Here is a 17,329-nt window from a genome sequence, read left to right as displayed (position 1 = left end):
AGAGGGCAATGCCACCTCCCTGCTGGCACTATATGCACATGCATACCAGAGCAATTGTTTGGGTGTGTGGCACCATCCCAGGCACATAAATTTTCTGCTGTCGCTGCTACTGCAGGAAGCTTCCAGTGACTTGTGACCACAGTGGCAGGGTAACGAGGATGCCGCCAACATGGCATCATATGGCTGTGCAGCTACGTTAGGTGTCTGGGGTGTAAAGATGTTCAGTCTAGATGGAGTGCAGGCAGTTAAGCACACACATGCATATACGTACCTGGCGACTGAGTGCCAATGGAGAGACAGGTCAATCCAAGCTAAGGGCAGGTAGACCATAGTGTCATGTAGGGTAGCACCTGGATTCTGCCTCTAGAAGACCAAGAGGCCTGGTCCATTCATGCAGGTGAATGAGGAGGCAGAATGGATTTTTCTGCTTCAGGCTGCAGGTGCAAAATACTAGTTTCAAGTGCACACATATGTTTCAACAACCCTGTTTGGCAAGTTTTAGAAACGGGATGGAGGGGAATGCTAGCATATCCTAGTCCATTCCCTTCGGAGCTAGTTTTCAATGTGCAAGGTTTTGTGTTTTTTGCTGAAATGGCAGAACACCACTTTCAGCTCGAAATGGTGCAGTCATAGTCTACTGCTTCAGGACTCCACCAACTCGTTCCCATTTCACTTTGTTGCCTATGTGGATGAAGCCTGAAGCCTTCAGCCTCACACCCTCGGAGCGTAACTACTTTTCAGAGTTGTTGTCGGGCTAAAACTGTTGGTCTCAGCAACTTGGGGCAGGATACAAATGTAAGAAATTAATCTGCGATTTGTCTGGCCTTGTTTTTTTTGCTAACGAAACAGCGAGGTGGTTGAACTGGGCCATTCCACATCCAGCTGGTGTGGCAGATGGGAACAAATTTAAAAATAGAAAGGTTATCTGTAAGAAAGTCTGTCCTTTCTCGAACAATGAGCAAAGCCCAGGTGCATTATGGTACATGGGCCTCCTGGGGTCACATGCAGGGTTGTTTATTATTTTAAAAAATGGGTTGAACGTCACAAGATTTAGGATACTTCATAAATAAGGCCTGTTTATGCTTAGTCAGTATTACTTCTACGTAGGATATTGCATGTACCACCAGTGCAAGGCAAGTGGGCAAACGTATACGTGCCACAGGAACCCAATGGAGTTTTCTGTCATGGGTCCCTGTGGCAAATTTAGCTCTGCTTTCTTTTGGACTACATCAGTGAGGCCTAGAGGGGGAGGGAGTCCTGTAATCTGGGCAGCCCGGGACTTCCATACACACTGCCCGGGCTTGCTTCCTGGAGAGGTTGCTTCGTTGCTGCTAATGCAGCGAAAACAACACAGGAGGCAGCAGCTACAAGTTAGCAGTCTCTACGGCCACAGCAGATGCTGTGATTCCCCTGCAGTTGGATCACCCTGGAGGGTTATCCAACAGAATTCCAGGCTCTGGATGACAAAGCCCCATGGCTTTGGAATGAAGATCACATGTTGCATGTATTGTGTGTGTTACAGTAGTTAACAGTGGCTGACTCTTCCTCCTTCCTTCATTTTTTTTTTTACCTGTCCCAACACCTTCTTTCCCTATTCCTTTCCTCCCTGTTTTTCTCCCCCCGTGGCTCTCTCTAGGTGGAGTGGCTGAGGAATGATGATGTAGTTGACACTGCCCAAGATACCAACTTCTTGATAACCATTGACCATAACCTCATCATCAAGCAAGCCAGACTTTCTGACACTGCCAACTACACCTGTGTGGCCAAGAACATTGTCGCCAAACGGAGGAGCACCACAGCCACCGTCATTGTCTATGGTACAGACTTTTTGCTTTCAGCAGGTTAGGGGGCTTATTCACATGGTGGATAAGGAGAAGATGGGAACACAGTTTTCTACAACATGTGTGTGTGTGTGTGTAATTAAATACTTGGTTCATGCAGTATGTAAACATCCGCATTAAATGCAAATAACAACCTGATCCTCTAAGCATGTTTGTTCAAAAGGAAGTCCCACTGAATTTAATAGCATTTGCAAGAGTCCCTGCCTCGGCAGTTTCCCCATCAATTGATTGATTGATTTCATACAAGTTATAAGTTGCTTCATTGTAAGGCAATCTCGCAAATAAGCTGGCTCCAAGCTGTTCAGGGCTTTAAGTACTAATAGTTAACACCTTGAGCAATTAATCGACAACCAGTGCAGGACTCTGATTCACAGGTGTTACAATTTTGCAGATATTCCTTAATAGATACAGGTGAAACTCGAAAAATTAGAATATCGTGGAAAGGTTCATTTCTTTCAGTAATTCAGCTTAATTATGGCGCACAGCTGATGAGAACCCCAAATTAACAATTTCAACTTTGGGGTTTTCATCAGCTGTACGCCATAATCATCACAATTATAACAAACAAAGGCTTGACATATTTCGCTTTGCATGTCACGAGTCTATCTCATATATTAAACTCCAGTAACTAATGAAAACAATTGCTTACATAAATGGACTTTTCCACGATATTCTAATTTTTCGAGTTTCACCTGTATGTTCATACAGAGGTACATTTTATTATTATTTATTCGTGATGGAGAAGATGCAGCATTTGGGCTTCCCTCTTGGGGTAATTGCACATGGAGAGTGTCCAGTCTGGTGCCAGCTTCCTCCAAGAATGTGCAACACTGGCATGATTGGGACAGCCATGGTGGTGAGGACTTATTGAATGTTACAGCTGCCACAGGAATCCAACACAATGTGGGTGTTTCCCATCATACTTCGTGCGGGCAGATGTAACTTTAGATGTGGCTACAGGAGAAAGAGCTAGTGTGGTGTAGTGGTTAAGAGTGGTAGACTCGTAATCTGGTGAACCAGGTTCGCGTCTCCGCTCCTCCACATGCAGCTGCTGGGTGACCTTGGGCTAGTCACACTTCTCTGAAGTCTCTCAACCTCACTCACCTCACAGAGTGTTTGTTGTGGGGGAGGAAGGGAAAGGAGAATGTTAGCCGCTTTGAGACTCCTTCGGGTAGTGATAAAGCGGGATATCAAATCCAAACTCTTCTTCTAGGTTGGTATTGAGGAGACAGCCTCACTTGTCTGTTCTTTCATGGTTTTTAACATCCTTTGCTTCTCTTCCCTGCTCATAGTGAATGGCGGCTGGTCTACCTGGTCAGACTGGTCCCCATGCAGCAACCGCTGTGGTCGTGGATGGCAAAAGCGCACCCGGACCTGCACCAATCCTGCGCCTCTCAACGGTGGCTCCCTTTGTGATGGGCAGTCCTTGCAGAAGATCGCCTGCAGCACTATGTGCCCAGGTGAGGGCATCTCGGACAGCCACTCCTGGACTCAGCACAGCGAGCTGTATTCACACAGAGGGCTGTTTGTGTTTGTATAGCACAGAATCTGGTGGCAAAGCTTGCTGTAGCCATTTGACTTAGACTCAGAGCGTTAGAGAGTATCTCAAACAGCAGGAGCCAGGCAGCAGAGCATTTGGGAGCCATATCTGCTTTAGAAAACAATCCAACAGTTTCCAAATGTCATTTATTAAAACAGCTCATTCTTTATTTAGAACTATATCAAGCGTTTGGGGGAAAGGCATCCAATGTTCGTTTTGCACAAAAAAATCTGTGTACATTATAGTGCAATGATATTTATGTTGAGTCACAACTGAAGTGAGACTCATAATTTACAGGAAGAACTGCTAACATCACAGCATCTGCTAGCAGCAAGATGTGTTATTGCAAGGAACAGAGGAAAATAACAATGCTCTTAACACTTGCGGCCTGGAGGGACGAAACAGGATAAACAATAAAGAAGCGGGTTGTTTTGTGAGAATTCAATGTACTTTTGTGTCTGGCTGCTCTTTTTAGACTTCAAAAGAAAGCCAAAAAAAAGTAATAATCATACATGTGATGATGGGAGGCTGGAACCTTAAGAAAGGCAGATTTGGGGATGCATGTGCTAGTCAAATCTGTTCCATTTAGATTAGTGTTTTTTTAAATTACATTTTATGCTTGGTTGGGATGACAACTGGCAGATGTGGCAAGAAAGCAGGCAGTGCTTTAAAAAAGAGGAAGCTGTTGTCATAGTTAGAACCCACAGCTTTCAAGATGTCACCTGATTTTATTTTATTTTGGTAGGTGACCTTTAGCAAGCCACAGTTTTTTGCCTCAGCTCACCGGCTGCATTATGGGGTTAATGATACCGATCTACATTGCAGGCTTGTTCAGAGGACTGCTAAAACGCAGCATAGGAATCCTGACTGTAGATGCACGCCTGAAAATACTTGCTTGTATCAGTATGTGTCACATTAAGGCACACTTAAAATACAACAAAAGTGTGGTGTGAAAACACTTACGTGTGGGAGATAGTGCACGTTTTCGACGTGGAAGACCTTCCTGTGTTGGAATTTTGCAATGTTTTAAGTCTGGTCTTGCCTGCCAGCCAGTATTACTTTACTTTTTAGTCTGGGGCCAGAAGGTGATTTCACAAGGGCATCCCAGCATTCTGCTTTTTTTCAGGAGTTAGTAAGCCAGTCCTACAAGAAATTGTTTCCTCTCCCTCCCCCCACCCCGCCAACCCCTTCTGCCTGTGTGTCTCTAATTAGTTTCCTTCCTTTATGGTAGTGATTCTGGTGATGGATTAGTCCCTGACTATCTTTTCCCTCCTGAAATGCAGTAGACGGAGCTTGGACGGAATGGAGCAAGTGGTCAGCCTGCAGCACAGAATGCACGCACTGGAGGAGCAGAGAATGCACAGCCCCTTCGCCCAGGAATGGAGGCAAAGATTGCAGCGGAGTGCTGCTTGACTCCAAAAACTGCACCGATGGGCTCTGTATGCAAAGTGAGTTGGATTTGCTGTGCCTAATAAGAAGCAGAGGGGAAAGGGAAGACAGAAGGGAGGCAGGTTTTTCAGTTGTACTGAAAAAGCTCTGCAGTTGGGCATATAAGACCCAGTGACAAACTTCTGTTGCCAACTTATCTATGGCAGGGGAAGAACACTGATTGCTTCCTTTCAGCTCCTTACCCAAATCTATTACCAGTCCCAATGAAGTTCTCTGGCTGCCTAAATTCACAAGCTTGAAACTTAAGTTAACTTAAGGTCATTTAAGGAATGGAAGTTTCCTCTCCGCTCTATCCCAATGCGGTTACCTGAGACCCACAGAAAGCCTCTCCTGAGGGCTGGGGGTTCCTTTTGAACCATGTTGGAGGGAGTACCCCTCCATAAACTTTATTTCTTAAATATTTCTTCTATACCTAAGATGTATGGATGTGATCAAACATATTGTTGTGCACATACTTACTGGGTACACTTGTCACAGAGCTGTGATTATTTTTAGTTCCCTGTTGAGTGCACACTCTGTAGCAAACCTGCATTTGACACTGTGTAATGTGTAGAATGTCCCATTGCCTCTGCCTCTGGTTGGCATCAGCCTTCTATGTGAATGGCTTCAAGTCTTGAAGGTGCATGGAGATAGCACGCTAGGGCATAGTGGCAAGCAAACCCAACTGACGTCCAAGCTACTTCTGAGTCCACGTGCTTAGGAATGGGCTGCAGATCCTTGCAGCCCACCTGAATGGGTTCCAGTGGTGCTGCTGCCCAGCCAACAGTCAACTTGAGAGACTGCTGATTGATGTAGACACCTGTATTACTCAAAGGATATGTAGGTCATTCAGAAGAGCAGAATCTTTCAGTTAGAAGGATTATCTGTAGGAACTGCTCACTGCCTTTGTAGATAGATAGATAGATAGATAGATAGATAGATAGATAGATAGATCAAGAGAACTATTTTGAGAAGTGTATGGTAAGGTTAGTGGGTGAAATGCCAGCTTTTCCATGGTGAGGTTTGAGTCCTAATCTTGAATGTGAATCTTCTGAAGAAGGTGGAAGAACTGTCATTCAGAACCCATGATGGTAGGATCCCTCTTCCACCTGTAGAGCTCAAAGAGTGAAACTATGAGAAGTGGAACGGGGTCTCCTCTTCATATGAGAAAGGAGAACACAGGTGGGCAGGGTAAAGCAACTGTGGATAGTGTCATTTCCCATTGAAATGAGAGAGAAATCTTAGATTTCATTGACATTTCCTACAGAAATCCATCAGTTGTCTTAGTGCTGGGGAAAGCAATCCAGTGAATTTTGTTCAACAATGTGATCCCCTAAAGAAATGGGTCCTGATGGTATCTCAGTGGGATTTTTGGTTTGCATGAACACCTGGCTTAAACTTGATCCAGATCTCTCAAGCTACAGAAATTACTTTCAGTACTAGGACTAAGCCCCAGAAGCCAAGAAGCAATAATAAAGAAAAATATATTTAGACAAGTGCAGAGTGAATTTTCCTTAGCACTACATGACAACAATCAGCATCTTCCCTACCCCCATATGTACCTGCTCTCTAGCTCAACAGTCCTGCAGCCTGCAAAGGACCTTTACCTGAGTCATTTTGCCAACAGAATACAGCTCTTGTCCAGCGGCCCTTTGGGATATTTGACAGCTCAGGAAAGCACATTGCTTTGCCAGTATTCTCTTGCTGACATCTTCAATCCAGCCTGCTTGTATATTCATGAACATTCCATGACATCACAGTAGCTCAGCCAGTGTCTGAAGTGCTCGTTGGGTGGTCACAGGAAGGCAGGAGGCAGAAGATGTTTGGTTTTAACCCTTCTACTCTAAACTTGAAGCAAGGCTGGGGAGAATTGTTGTATTTACTTCTCTCTTTAGAGCATCAAAATAAACTGCCTGAACAAGCAGAAAAGCAAACTTTACTACAAGAGCAGCCCTGGTTTTTTGGGTTGTTTTTTTTTTTAAAGAAATGTCACAGTGCTGCCACCTGCTGTAGTCATGTTGATTTCCGTTGTGATACCTTCCTGGCTCGTTATTTCGCCTGAATTTATATTGCTGCCTGAATTCTGTCCTCCCACCACAATCTGCTCACCCCCCAAAAATGCTATAATTCTAACCTCATGCCGCTGCTGCATGAGAATGTATGTGTGTCATCTTAAATGGAATCACTGGATTGATCCATGTTGGCAGATAGCAGAGATGAGGGGGAGTCCTGTACAGAGACGTAATTTATTTTTTGGAAAAGCATCTTCCCCTCCCTCCAGTAGCTGCTGGCTCTGGAGAAGCTCACTGCTGGGGAAAATTAAGGCATCATGACAGCCGAGGTCGGGTGCAGTTTGCAGGCACAGTCAAGCTGCGCACCATGGCAGCCTGCTGCTGGCAGTTAACACTTAAACAGGCAAATGGTACTGAGAAGAAAACCAAGCAGCAACACACCGAGAGGCAAGGAGCACTGTGCTCTGTGCACCTCCCCATCGCCTAACAAACTCCCCCCCCCCCAACAAAAAATCAGTACTTCTCCAGTGTGTGGGAACTTTCAACATGCAGCAAGTTTGAAGAACTTTAAGATGAATTGGAATTAGTCTGTTCTTCTTCTTTAGCATTTTGTCTCCCTCATTCCTCTGTTCTTCCTCCTCCACCATCCCAACCATATATGTGTTCCTGCCAGTTCAGGATCACCATATACTTCATCAATGCTTTTTTTCTGGGAGGATGCAGGGGTATTTATACCCCCTAAACATTTTGTGAATCTTAAGTTTGGCCTCATTGAGGGACAGTATTTCAATAGGAGTTGGAAAATGAGAGTACCCCTGAACATTTTATTTTATTTTTAGAAAAAAGCGCTGTACTTCATTCATCTGATGATGTGGACACAGGCCCATGAAAGCTTCTGCCAATCCACATGGCGTTTTTCAGGTGTTGCTGGATTACAACTCCCATAATTCCTGGCAGTATTCCATGCCAGGAGTTGGAGCTGATGGGAGTTGGAGTCCATTGACCTCTGGAGTGCACCATTCGAGGCTTATACCGTAATATACCATATTTTCCCGCGTATAAGACGACTGGGTGTATAAGATGACCCCCAACTTTTCATTTAAAATATAGAGTTTGAGATATACTCGACTGCACATTCTCCACCCGGCATATAAGACAACCCCCGACTTTTGAGAAGATTTTCCTGGATTAAAAAGTAGTCCTATACGCCAGAATATACAGTATGTGCTTGTCTTTAATGTCCTACAACACTGTTGGGTTTCACTGCAACAGACCACCATGACTCCCCCACTGGAAAAGAAATTAGATGCTACTGCTTCTTCCAGCACTTTCTTATGTTGATTGGGTGGGAGGTGGGGGTCTTTTTGGTGGTGAATCAGGTAACTAACTGACACTAACGGAGGACAGGACAACCGAGAAACATGGCAGCTCAGTGCTTCTGTCCAGATGAGTTGTAGGCAGTGCTTTAAAATAATAATAATAATAATAATAATAATAATAATAATAATAATAATAATGTTTAGGGGTACTCTCATTTTGACTCAAGAAAATCACCATTTTATAGTTCAGATTGAGGAAAATAAATACAGTAAATGGAGAAAAGTACAAAGATTCACAAAATGTTTAGGGGGTATGCGTACCCCTGCATACCCCCAGAAAAAAGCACTGGTTGTAGGATTGTGCCTGAGAGGACTGGTGGGTCACATGTTGTGAAGAACCAATAGAAGTGCAGTAGGGTGGTTTGTACCAACTGGCCACATAGCCGTGGGGGGCTGCCATGGTCCTAGGTAGTATGGCAATGAATACCAGTGGTTGGGGGGAGCAACCACAGGAGACTGCTATCGCCATTGTGCCCTGCTTCCAGGCTTGCTGGAGGCAGCTGGCTAGCCATCCTAAGAAACAGACCACTGGACCAGATGGTCTCTTGCTCCGCTCTTAGGCACATTAGCACAGCATCCCAGACCATGATGTCGGTTTTACATTTCGCAGGCACTCGCCTGATACTGTGGGCAGATACAGCAGTGCAGATATTTGAGAGGTGCTGCTTGTGGAGTGAATATGTCAGCCTCCTCCTCCTCCTCCTCCCTTCCAACTGCAGTTCATGTGGCTTTGTCTTGCATGTAACTTCAGTACAAATTGTTCCATTGTGCTTACGTTTTCACCTTACCCTTAGTCCTCGGTTTGCCAGAGCTGCTAAACTGCCCTTCGTTTTCTTTTGTTACCATCTTCATTGTCGCCATTCTCATTTTTCAACCTTTGTTTTTGAACTTTGTTTTCCCCGACAGATAAAAGATTTGTAAGCGAGCCCAAAAGTCACCGTAAGTCTCCATTTCATAGCCATTTTCTTTCATTTGTTGTACATTTAAGCTTTTGGTTTGGTTCGGGTTTGTCTGCTGTACATGAACATCTGCCCTGCCTCAGTATTAAAACATTCCTGGAGAACAGAGATGCTCTAGGACCACCTCTGTGTGACTCTAGCAGCCTCAAGGGAGCTGAAGTCAGTGGGAGGGGGAATGTAGACATTGCTAGGCCTGGTGGACCTTGAAAAGCAAACTGGGTTTATTTTAGAAACTAGAATCAAACCAGGTTTATTTTCGATTAAACAGGAAAGATACTGTGGTGATTTTAAGCTCAGTGCTGGTTTAAATAATAAAGGTTTGTAGCCTCCAGAAGGAAGGAGATGCATGTAACTCCTTCCCTGAACATTTCAGCTTGCTTGCTTGCTGTTTTCTTTTTTTAAAAAAGAAATCTCTCTAGCCTTTTTGTTTACAGATATATAATGGAAAACGTGCTGGCCATTTTCTACCTAATTGCTCCCAGTAAAACAAACCTGCTCCTAGCGTTGCGGATAGCAGCGGCAAATGCACTGGGATGGCTGACAGCCACTTGCCACTGTAAAAAATAATAATTATTAGGCCATTCTTATTTTTGTTTTTCTCAGTTTTGCCTTGACCTATTATTACAGTTCTCCCAGTATACCTTAGGATATCACACACACAACATTTTGGGTCATGGGAATGAATTGATGATGATGATGATGAAAATATCAGTTCTTTGTATAAAACTTCTTTGTATAAAATCAAAAACTATACTCCACCAACACCTGTTATTCCCTTGACTAAATTCAGTGTAAAGTTTCAACGTAAATTAAAGCTATAGTTCATCCATTCATCTACAAGAGCGAGAAAGAGAAACGCTTTGCTTTCGTTTTCTGCTCAGTGCAAGCATTGTTCTTCCCCTCCCGGCTTTCTTTCTCTCTCGCCCTCAAGTAACTTGTTGGCGTTTCTGTAACTCCTTGACATAGGGCTATAGCGGTGACGTTATTTTTGTTTCGTTTTTGTTTTTATTTTGCCAGAGGTGGGGGGGTGTCCTTGTTGCGCATCCCTCCCCTTCCATTGCGGCAGTGTGCCATCAGTTGCTGCACTGCGTGGCAATAAAACGTGATAACGTCTGTGGACGTGAAGCATAGAAGGCATAGCTGTTTCTGCATGAGTGGCACCCAGTGCAGAATATTTATTAGCTTCATCAGTGATAGCTTATCTTCTGTAATGCAGACTGAAAATCAAATAAAGGGAGGATAAAGGTGGCGGAGTAATTGCCACTCTTCCAACTCTGCCGTTCTCTGCCACTTAAAAATTCTCTTGCTGCTTTAACGGACCTTTGCTCAGTCTCCCTTGCTTCTCCTTATGCCCAGAATGACCTCCCAGAATGCCCTACCCTACCCTGCCACCCTCCCCCCCTTTTATTTTAAAGCTATGCATCTCAACACCTTAGCCTCCATCTCTTGGCCATGCAAATCCCTTGCCTGTTGCCTCCCTTCTGTTTTATTTCCATTGTCAAACTTGAGGCTGCAACCTCCCTGGGGCTCCTGCTCCTGCTCTGAAGTGCCATGCATATTGATGGTGACACCTTAATAAATAACATTAGCATGGGAGTCAACCCTCCCAAGCCCCGAACTATTTTAGCAGTATTCCTTGCTGTTGTATTTCACCTTCTAGTCAGATGGAGGGGAATTACTTCTGTAGCAAGCAATGATGGAAGCTTGGCATAGAGCGTTCCTCTTGTCTACCCTAGCAATCCCTATAGATTGGGAAACGGCGCTGATTGGATACTTCAAAGCCTGTAAATTCTCCGTTATTTCTTCCTTATGCCTTTTCCGGTAGTACCCTCAGGGAAGAAATTCCCAGTGGATCGCACACAACCATACATGTAGTCCAGATATAATTACAATTTTAAAAAAAAAGAAAATCTACAACAACACCTTGATTCAGTTCCACATAGTCTCCTTCAGAAAGAAGGAACCTGTGACAACAGGACATGATAATGGGGGGGGGGAGAGCTTGGAGAAGAGGGAAACAGTTAAATCAAAGGCGGGGTGGAGGGAGGAGATCATTGTAAATGCCAGTCTCTTGCCATATCTGGAGTAATTCTCAATTTGACTGGATATATTTCTATGCCACTTTCCATTGAAATGAACCCCAAAGTAGCTTACTAATAATTAGTAACATGATAGAACAGAATAAAGGTAAAGGTAAAGGGACACCTGACCATTAGCTCCAGTCGCAGACGACTCTGGGGTTGCGGCGCTCATCTCGCTTTACTGGCCGAGGGAGCCAGCATACAGCTTCCAGTTAATGTGGCTAGCATGACTAAGCCGTTTCTGGCGAACCAGAGCAGTGCGCGGAAACGCCGTTTACCTTCCCGCTGGAGTGGTACCTATTTATCCACTTGCACTTTGACGTGCTTTCAAACTGCTAGGTTGCCAGGAGCAGGGACCGAGCAACAGGAGCTCACCACATCACGGGGATTTGTACCGCCAACCTTCTGATCGGCAAGCCCTAGGCTCTGTGGTTTAACCCACAGCGCCACCCGCGTCCCCTTGTTAGAACAGAATAGAACATCACAAATACAACATGAATCATACAGAATAATTAACAAAGCATTAGTGAAACAATTACAATGTATAAAACACTGTTAACAAAGCAGCAACTAAAAAAAAATAAGCTGAACATTCCATGTTAAAGAAAAAAGGTCATGCTTTTTGATTAGCAAATCCATACAGCATTTCTTTTGGAGGCAGTGATGGGAAGAGGCTTCAGTTCTTTCTATTGTCTTAAATGTGGCCAACCCCCCACCCCAAGGTCTTCCTGGGCATGTTTGAAGAAATCGATCTGCAGAACTTTGGAAGTGTTGAATCCAAGGCCCAGCATTTTTGACCTAAATAAACTTTATAAAGCCAAGGAGATTTTAAAGATGAAACTCACCATAGTTAATAGAGGTTGGGGGCGGGGGGGGGGGGAGCACCAGGCAGCAAACATCATTTGCCAGCTCAGCCACTCAGGAGCTGATGGTGCCTTGTTGTCCAGAGCAATCTAGGAGCTGTTTGCTACCAAAACGAACCTACAGGAGAGATTGACTCGGTTCATGGACTGTTGATCATCTCTGTGCATCCAGTCTCATAGAGCAGCAGTGTTGTTGTTGTTGTTGTTTTTTCCTCAGGCGTGTGCACATTTTTAAAAGTTCAAGGTAGATGACTTTTATCACGGTCCTCGTTTCTGTGCACTAAAGGAGACCAAGGAGTCACAGCACGCGTCATGTATAAATAGATAGCTCCAGAGGCAATGTTAATTAGGGGTCTGTGACTGCGCCAAGGTTGTCCAAGGTTTTCTGTCTAGGTCATTTAAAGCATAGGCAGGTGTACATTAAGAATATTGCATTAAGGCTTGCTGATCTTGAAACAGCAGCCTTGTGGCTGGTGATCATTTCCCTTATCACCGAGTCAAAGATCCATAGACCTTATTGCGCGCACACACACACACCCCAATTGCCCAGTCCTAATTCAGGGGCTCCTGTTTTGCTTTGTGCTAGTATGGTCTAAGGAGTAATGCAATAAAAATTATTCTCCTCATTGGCTCCTGAATCTGGAAACCATAAATTCCCCTAAATTTCTTTCCTGGACAGCAGATTATAGCTTTGCAATCCCATGGCTCTTGCTTCCTGCCATTCCCTCTTTGCTGTTAACCGTTCTTTCCTTCTGGCGTCTGCCTATCTTCTTTCTTCTCTCCAGACCACCAAAATAAGCTTGCCTTTGTCTGGGAGGGAGCCTAATTCTTCCACCACTTGCCCAACACAGCAATACAAAAAGGAAAAAAAATGACTTGTGATTATTGTAGCTGGTATAGCTCCGTTGGTAGAGCATGAGACTCTTAATCTCAGGGCTGTGAGTTCGAGCCCCACATTGGGCAAAAGGTTCCTACATTGTAGGGGGTTGGGCTAGATGACCATTGGGGGTAACTTCCAACTTTACAATTCTATGATGTCATCATAACTTTTGTCCCAGTGTTGTATTCCATTTACAAATCACTCAAGCTTCCAGCTTGATCTCCGTAGCCTAAAGAGAAAGGCATTTGGTGGTTTGTGTGTGTGTGTCCAACCCAGCCATGCACCTTGCTGTAAGGAATAACAATAGGGAACATGCTACTAAACCGATAACATTTCTGACTGGCAGTCGCATGCAAAGTCCCTCAAAGCAAAGACTTGCCTGAGCAAACATTTCCTAACTAGTCTCAGTGAAGGAAGACCTGAGGGCCAGAGGGCTTCAGACATTAAGGCAATCTCTGTCTTTTGTTTCTAAGTTCTCTTCAGCTGGACTTTTTATTGTTTCCTCCTGGCCTTTCCAAAAATCCTGAGGGGGGCGGGTCAGAATAGGTGGCGGAAATGAGGTTGATCGTACAGTGTTTTGGTTTTGAATTCCAATGGAAGAGTCATGCCTTTGTTGTACCCATCATGATAATATTACTGAAAGGCATGCTAACATCACAGAAAGAAAGAAAGAAAGAAAGAAAGAAAGAAAGAAAGAAAGAAAGAAAGAAGCAGAAAGTGACAATTCTTTTTTCAATTTCTTTTTTTAATCTTTCTTTCTCTTCCCTCTAGTACTGGAAGCTACCGGTGACGTGGCCTTGTACGCTGGTGTTGTGGTTGCCATCTTTGTGTTCATTGTTATCCTGATGGCTGTCGGGGTGGTTGTGTACAGGCGTAGCTGCCGGGACTTTGACACTGACATAACAGACTCTTCAGCTGCTCTGACAGGAGGCTTCCACCCAGTCAATTTCAAGACCTCCAGACATGGTAAGACCCCAGCTTACTCACAAGGTTCACATCCTGTTGCTTTTGGGCATCCATTTTTGTACGTCCTTGAACCTCACAAGACAGAAGGAGAAAACAGATACAACCAAGCATTTGAACTGAAGGCTGCTAGAGCCCATTTTGGAGAAAGAGGTGGATTTGGTCCAGGGCAATCTGGGTTCAGATCCTGCCTAGCCTGGAACTGTCTGCGTGCTTTCTTTTCTCTCAATTAACTAAATCACTTGTGAGTCTAAACAAGATGGAAAGTGTGAAATAAACTGTAGAAGTTTCAAATAAATAAATAGAAGAAAGTGGCTTAAATTCAGAAGAAAGCTATGGGACATCAGTTAGCCTGCAGACATTTGTCAAAATCTGACACATTATTCAACAGGAGGAGGTGGTAGAACTGTAAGCCATTCAGATTGCAAGTGGAGGCCCACGCTTTTGAATAAAATCTCCCTGCATGTTTTCTGGTGTATGTTAAAGTTTGTTTTTAACCATTCAGACAAGCTTTCAAGGAGTAGCCGTGCTGTCTGTGTCTATTTCCTTTTATGAGAAACATACCATTAAGCATTTTGCACCTTCTCTTTTGCAGACACCCCCCAATTGCTGCACCCTTCAATGCAGCCTGACCTGACAGCCAATGCGGGTGTGTACCGCGGCCCCATGTACGCCTTGCAAGATTCCTCCGACAAGATCCCCATGACCAACTCTCCCTTGCTTGACCCGCTCCCTAACCTCAAGATCAAAGTGTACAATTCCTCCACAACATCATCCTCGCCCGGGATGCATGAGGGGACAGACCTGCTGGGAGTCATGCCCTCAGGCACCTTCCCAGGGGAGAACCTCAGGGATAATCACTTCATGAACCTAAGGAACAAGACCATGGGCTCTCAGCAGCTTTTGACTCTGCCTCGGGAGCCTGGCAACAGCGCCACTGGGACGTTCGGCTGCCTGGGAGGAAGGCTCACCATCCCTGGCACAGGTAAATGTCAGCATAAAAGGAAATTTCTACTGTCCTGACTTTATCTGAGAGTCCATTGAACAAGAGGTTATGGGCAGGCTGACCTAAACATTGTAGTAGGTCAAGCTGGGGTTGCAGCACCTTGGACAGCTCTGAGCTGACACCTTGCTCCAGGGTGGTCTCGGAACCCAGCTGAGCTCCTATGTACTCCCTAGTTGTGACCATATCTTCCAGGTTTCTCCCCCTCACTGGTGAGTGGAGAACCTTAAAGGGATATTAATCTGTCCTAGAGCACCATGCTCTGTTGCCTCTTCACTTGTTCTTGCCAGGCACTTTAGAAAGGGGCACAGCTGGTAAAAAACATTGCCATCACCTAGAATTCCAGAAAGAGGCCCAGATCCATTAGTATCCTCAAAACACTGAACCTGCTCCTGTAGGGTTGGGTGTGTCATTCCATCCAGAGCAGAGATATTTATTGCCATTAACAGTCCACATACCACAAGCATCTACATCTTTGCTTATATTGAGTTTCAAGTTATTCACCCAAATCCAGGCTATTATTGACCTCAGGCAGTCTTTCAGGAATTAGGCCTCCTGTTCACTTAGATGTTCTTCCAGAATGCAATGGTTGGGAATTTTCAGTCATCTTAAATTATTACAAGGGGAAGATCCCTGACTGTAAGCTTCATCTTCTGTGGGATGGCTCAGCTCTTCCTGTGCTACAGGTTTTCTTGCAGAGGGAGCGAAAAGGAATGCATAATGCACACTGCTAGATGCAGCTTCTTGGTTTAGCTCTGCTGCTAAATAAAACCAGAGTGGGTGAGAGGAACACCTTCCCCAGGCATTGTCTGGGCAGAAGCAAATAATGGGCACTGAAGTTCAAGTGATATATTGACAGTTACTAAAACAATGTCCAGAGATGCAATCTTTTCTCTTTGGAATAATTAGGCACAGCTTTCAAGGTAATGGGTGAGAAACCAGGTGATGAGCTTGCTTGGGGGCTTTGCAGAGGGTTGCTGGTGATGCAGAGTGAATCCACTGCATCTTCTCATTAGCTCTGTGCCTGCGGCCTAATATACAGACTTGGGGGAAGAGAGAAAGGAAGATGTACTGCAGAAATGAGGGTTGTATCATTTTTAAATCTAGTAGAACCCTTTATTCATTCTCTTCTCCTCCACCACCCCTTTCTGGTCCATAGGGGTGAGTCTCTTGGTGCCACATGGAGCAATTCCTCAAGGGAAATTCTATGAAATGTACCTGATGATCAACAAAGCAGAAAACACCCTGTAAGTAAAGCAGAAAACATGCTGTGTTTTTCAATCTGGCCTGCATTATCAGAGGTTATCCAGGAAACCATGGTCAAAGGCTTGAGCATGCCCAGTGTAAGCTCTTCCCCATCCCCCACCGCACTCCCATTCATTCCACACTCTGCTTTCATTAGTCCCCTTGATTTCAGCAAACTGTGTTTCATTCAAGAAACACTACAAACTTGCATCCAGACTCAGCTGATTGCACTTAACGTCAGACTGAAGTCACTGTGTCATGATAGTCATGACCAACTGTGTCATGATAGTCATGCTGTAAGTCAGGATCCAACCCAAAGCCACCTTGGACGTATTACTTTGGATCTTGGCCAAGACCTTTAATTTTCTCTTCTGACTGCACTCAACTTACCATTAGTATTTCTTCTTATTATTTTATTTTGACAAAGTAATAAGAATAAATAAATAAGAATAAAAATGTGCACCCCGCCCCCCGAGACTATTCCATTGTAACTATCCAACCTCCCAAAATTTCAACACCTCTTGCGATGGTTTGACCCCTTTCTGTTCTAACAGTACAAATTCTACGAACACCCTCCATACGTCCTCAAGAGCATTTCTACTGCACATTCCCTATCTTACATTAATAGCACATGTTAATTTATCATTAATAGCTGTATCCCACACTTCTTTATGCCATTCTTCCATTTTATATTCACCTTGCCCCTTCCACTTCCTAGCTATAATAACTCGTGCAGCTGTCAATAAAATTGTGCGCAAGTCCTTCATAGCCTGCACTTCATCGTAAATTAATAATAATGCTATCTCTGGACTTTCGGTCAGCTTCAACCGAGTGATTTCTGTTATCCCCTTAAACACCCTTTGCCCCCCCCCAATTGTATATATTTACACCCCCACCAGATGTGAACCATAAGTCCCAGTTTCCGGGCACCCCCTCCAACATAACACCAAAAATTTTTTTCCTTTATATGCGTCAAGGACAGCAATCCGGGATGCCGTTCGGTTGCTTAAAACCCCATTGAAGTTAAAGGGGAGGGAAGATTGTGGCAGGTGGATAATTCTAACTAATTTAATCTTTAGCCAGACTGCATTCAGGGGCTTTATTCAGCAAATATTGCTCTCGTCAGGCTAGATTC

The 17,329-nt window shown here is 44.4% G+C and overlaps 1 protein-coding gene across 2 annotated transcripts in view; it reads left to right on the top strand.

Annotated features, from left to right (window-relative positions):
- The window catches only part of UNC5B (unc-5 netrin receptor B), a 167,886-nt gene that overhangs the window by 138,918 nt on the left and 11,639 nt on the right, over positions 1-17,329 (top strand). The window contains exons 5-11 of one of the 2 annotated variants that reach the window (XM_033149080.1): positions 1,637-1,817; positions 3,134-3,301; positions 4,665-4,829; positions 9,107-9,139; positions 13,755-13,949; positions 14,542-14,931; positions 16,109-16,196. In XM_033149080.1, the coding sequence (XP_033004971.1) occupies positions 1,637-1,817; positions 3,134-3,301; positions 4,665-4,829; positions 9,107-9,139; positions 13,755-13,949; positions 14,542-14,931; positions 16,109-16,196 (1,220 nt within the window). The remainder of the gene's footprint in view (positions 1-1,636; positions 1,818-3,133; positions 3,302-4,664; positions 4,830-9,106; positions 9,140-13,754; positions 13,950-14,541; positions 14,932-16,108; positions 16,197-17,329) is intronic. The other variant, XM_033149081.1, reaches the window with a different exon arrangement.

This window comes from Lacerta agilis, chromosome 5 (assembly GCF_009819535.1).
Source record: "Lacerta agilis isolate rLacAgi1 chromosome 5, rLacAgi1.pri, whole genome shotgun sequence".
Classification (NCBI taxonomy): Eukaryota; Metazoa; Chordata; class Lepidosauria; order Squamata; family Lacertidae; genus Lacerta; species Lacerta agilis.
This window is presented reverse-complemented; position numbering and strand designations above follow the sequence as displayed.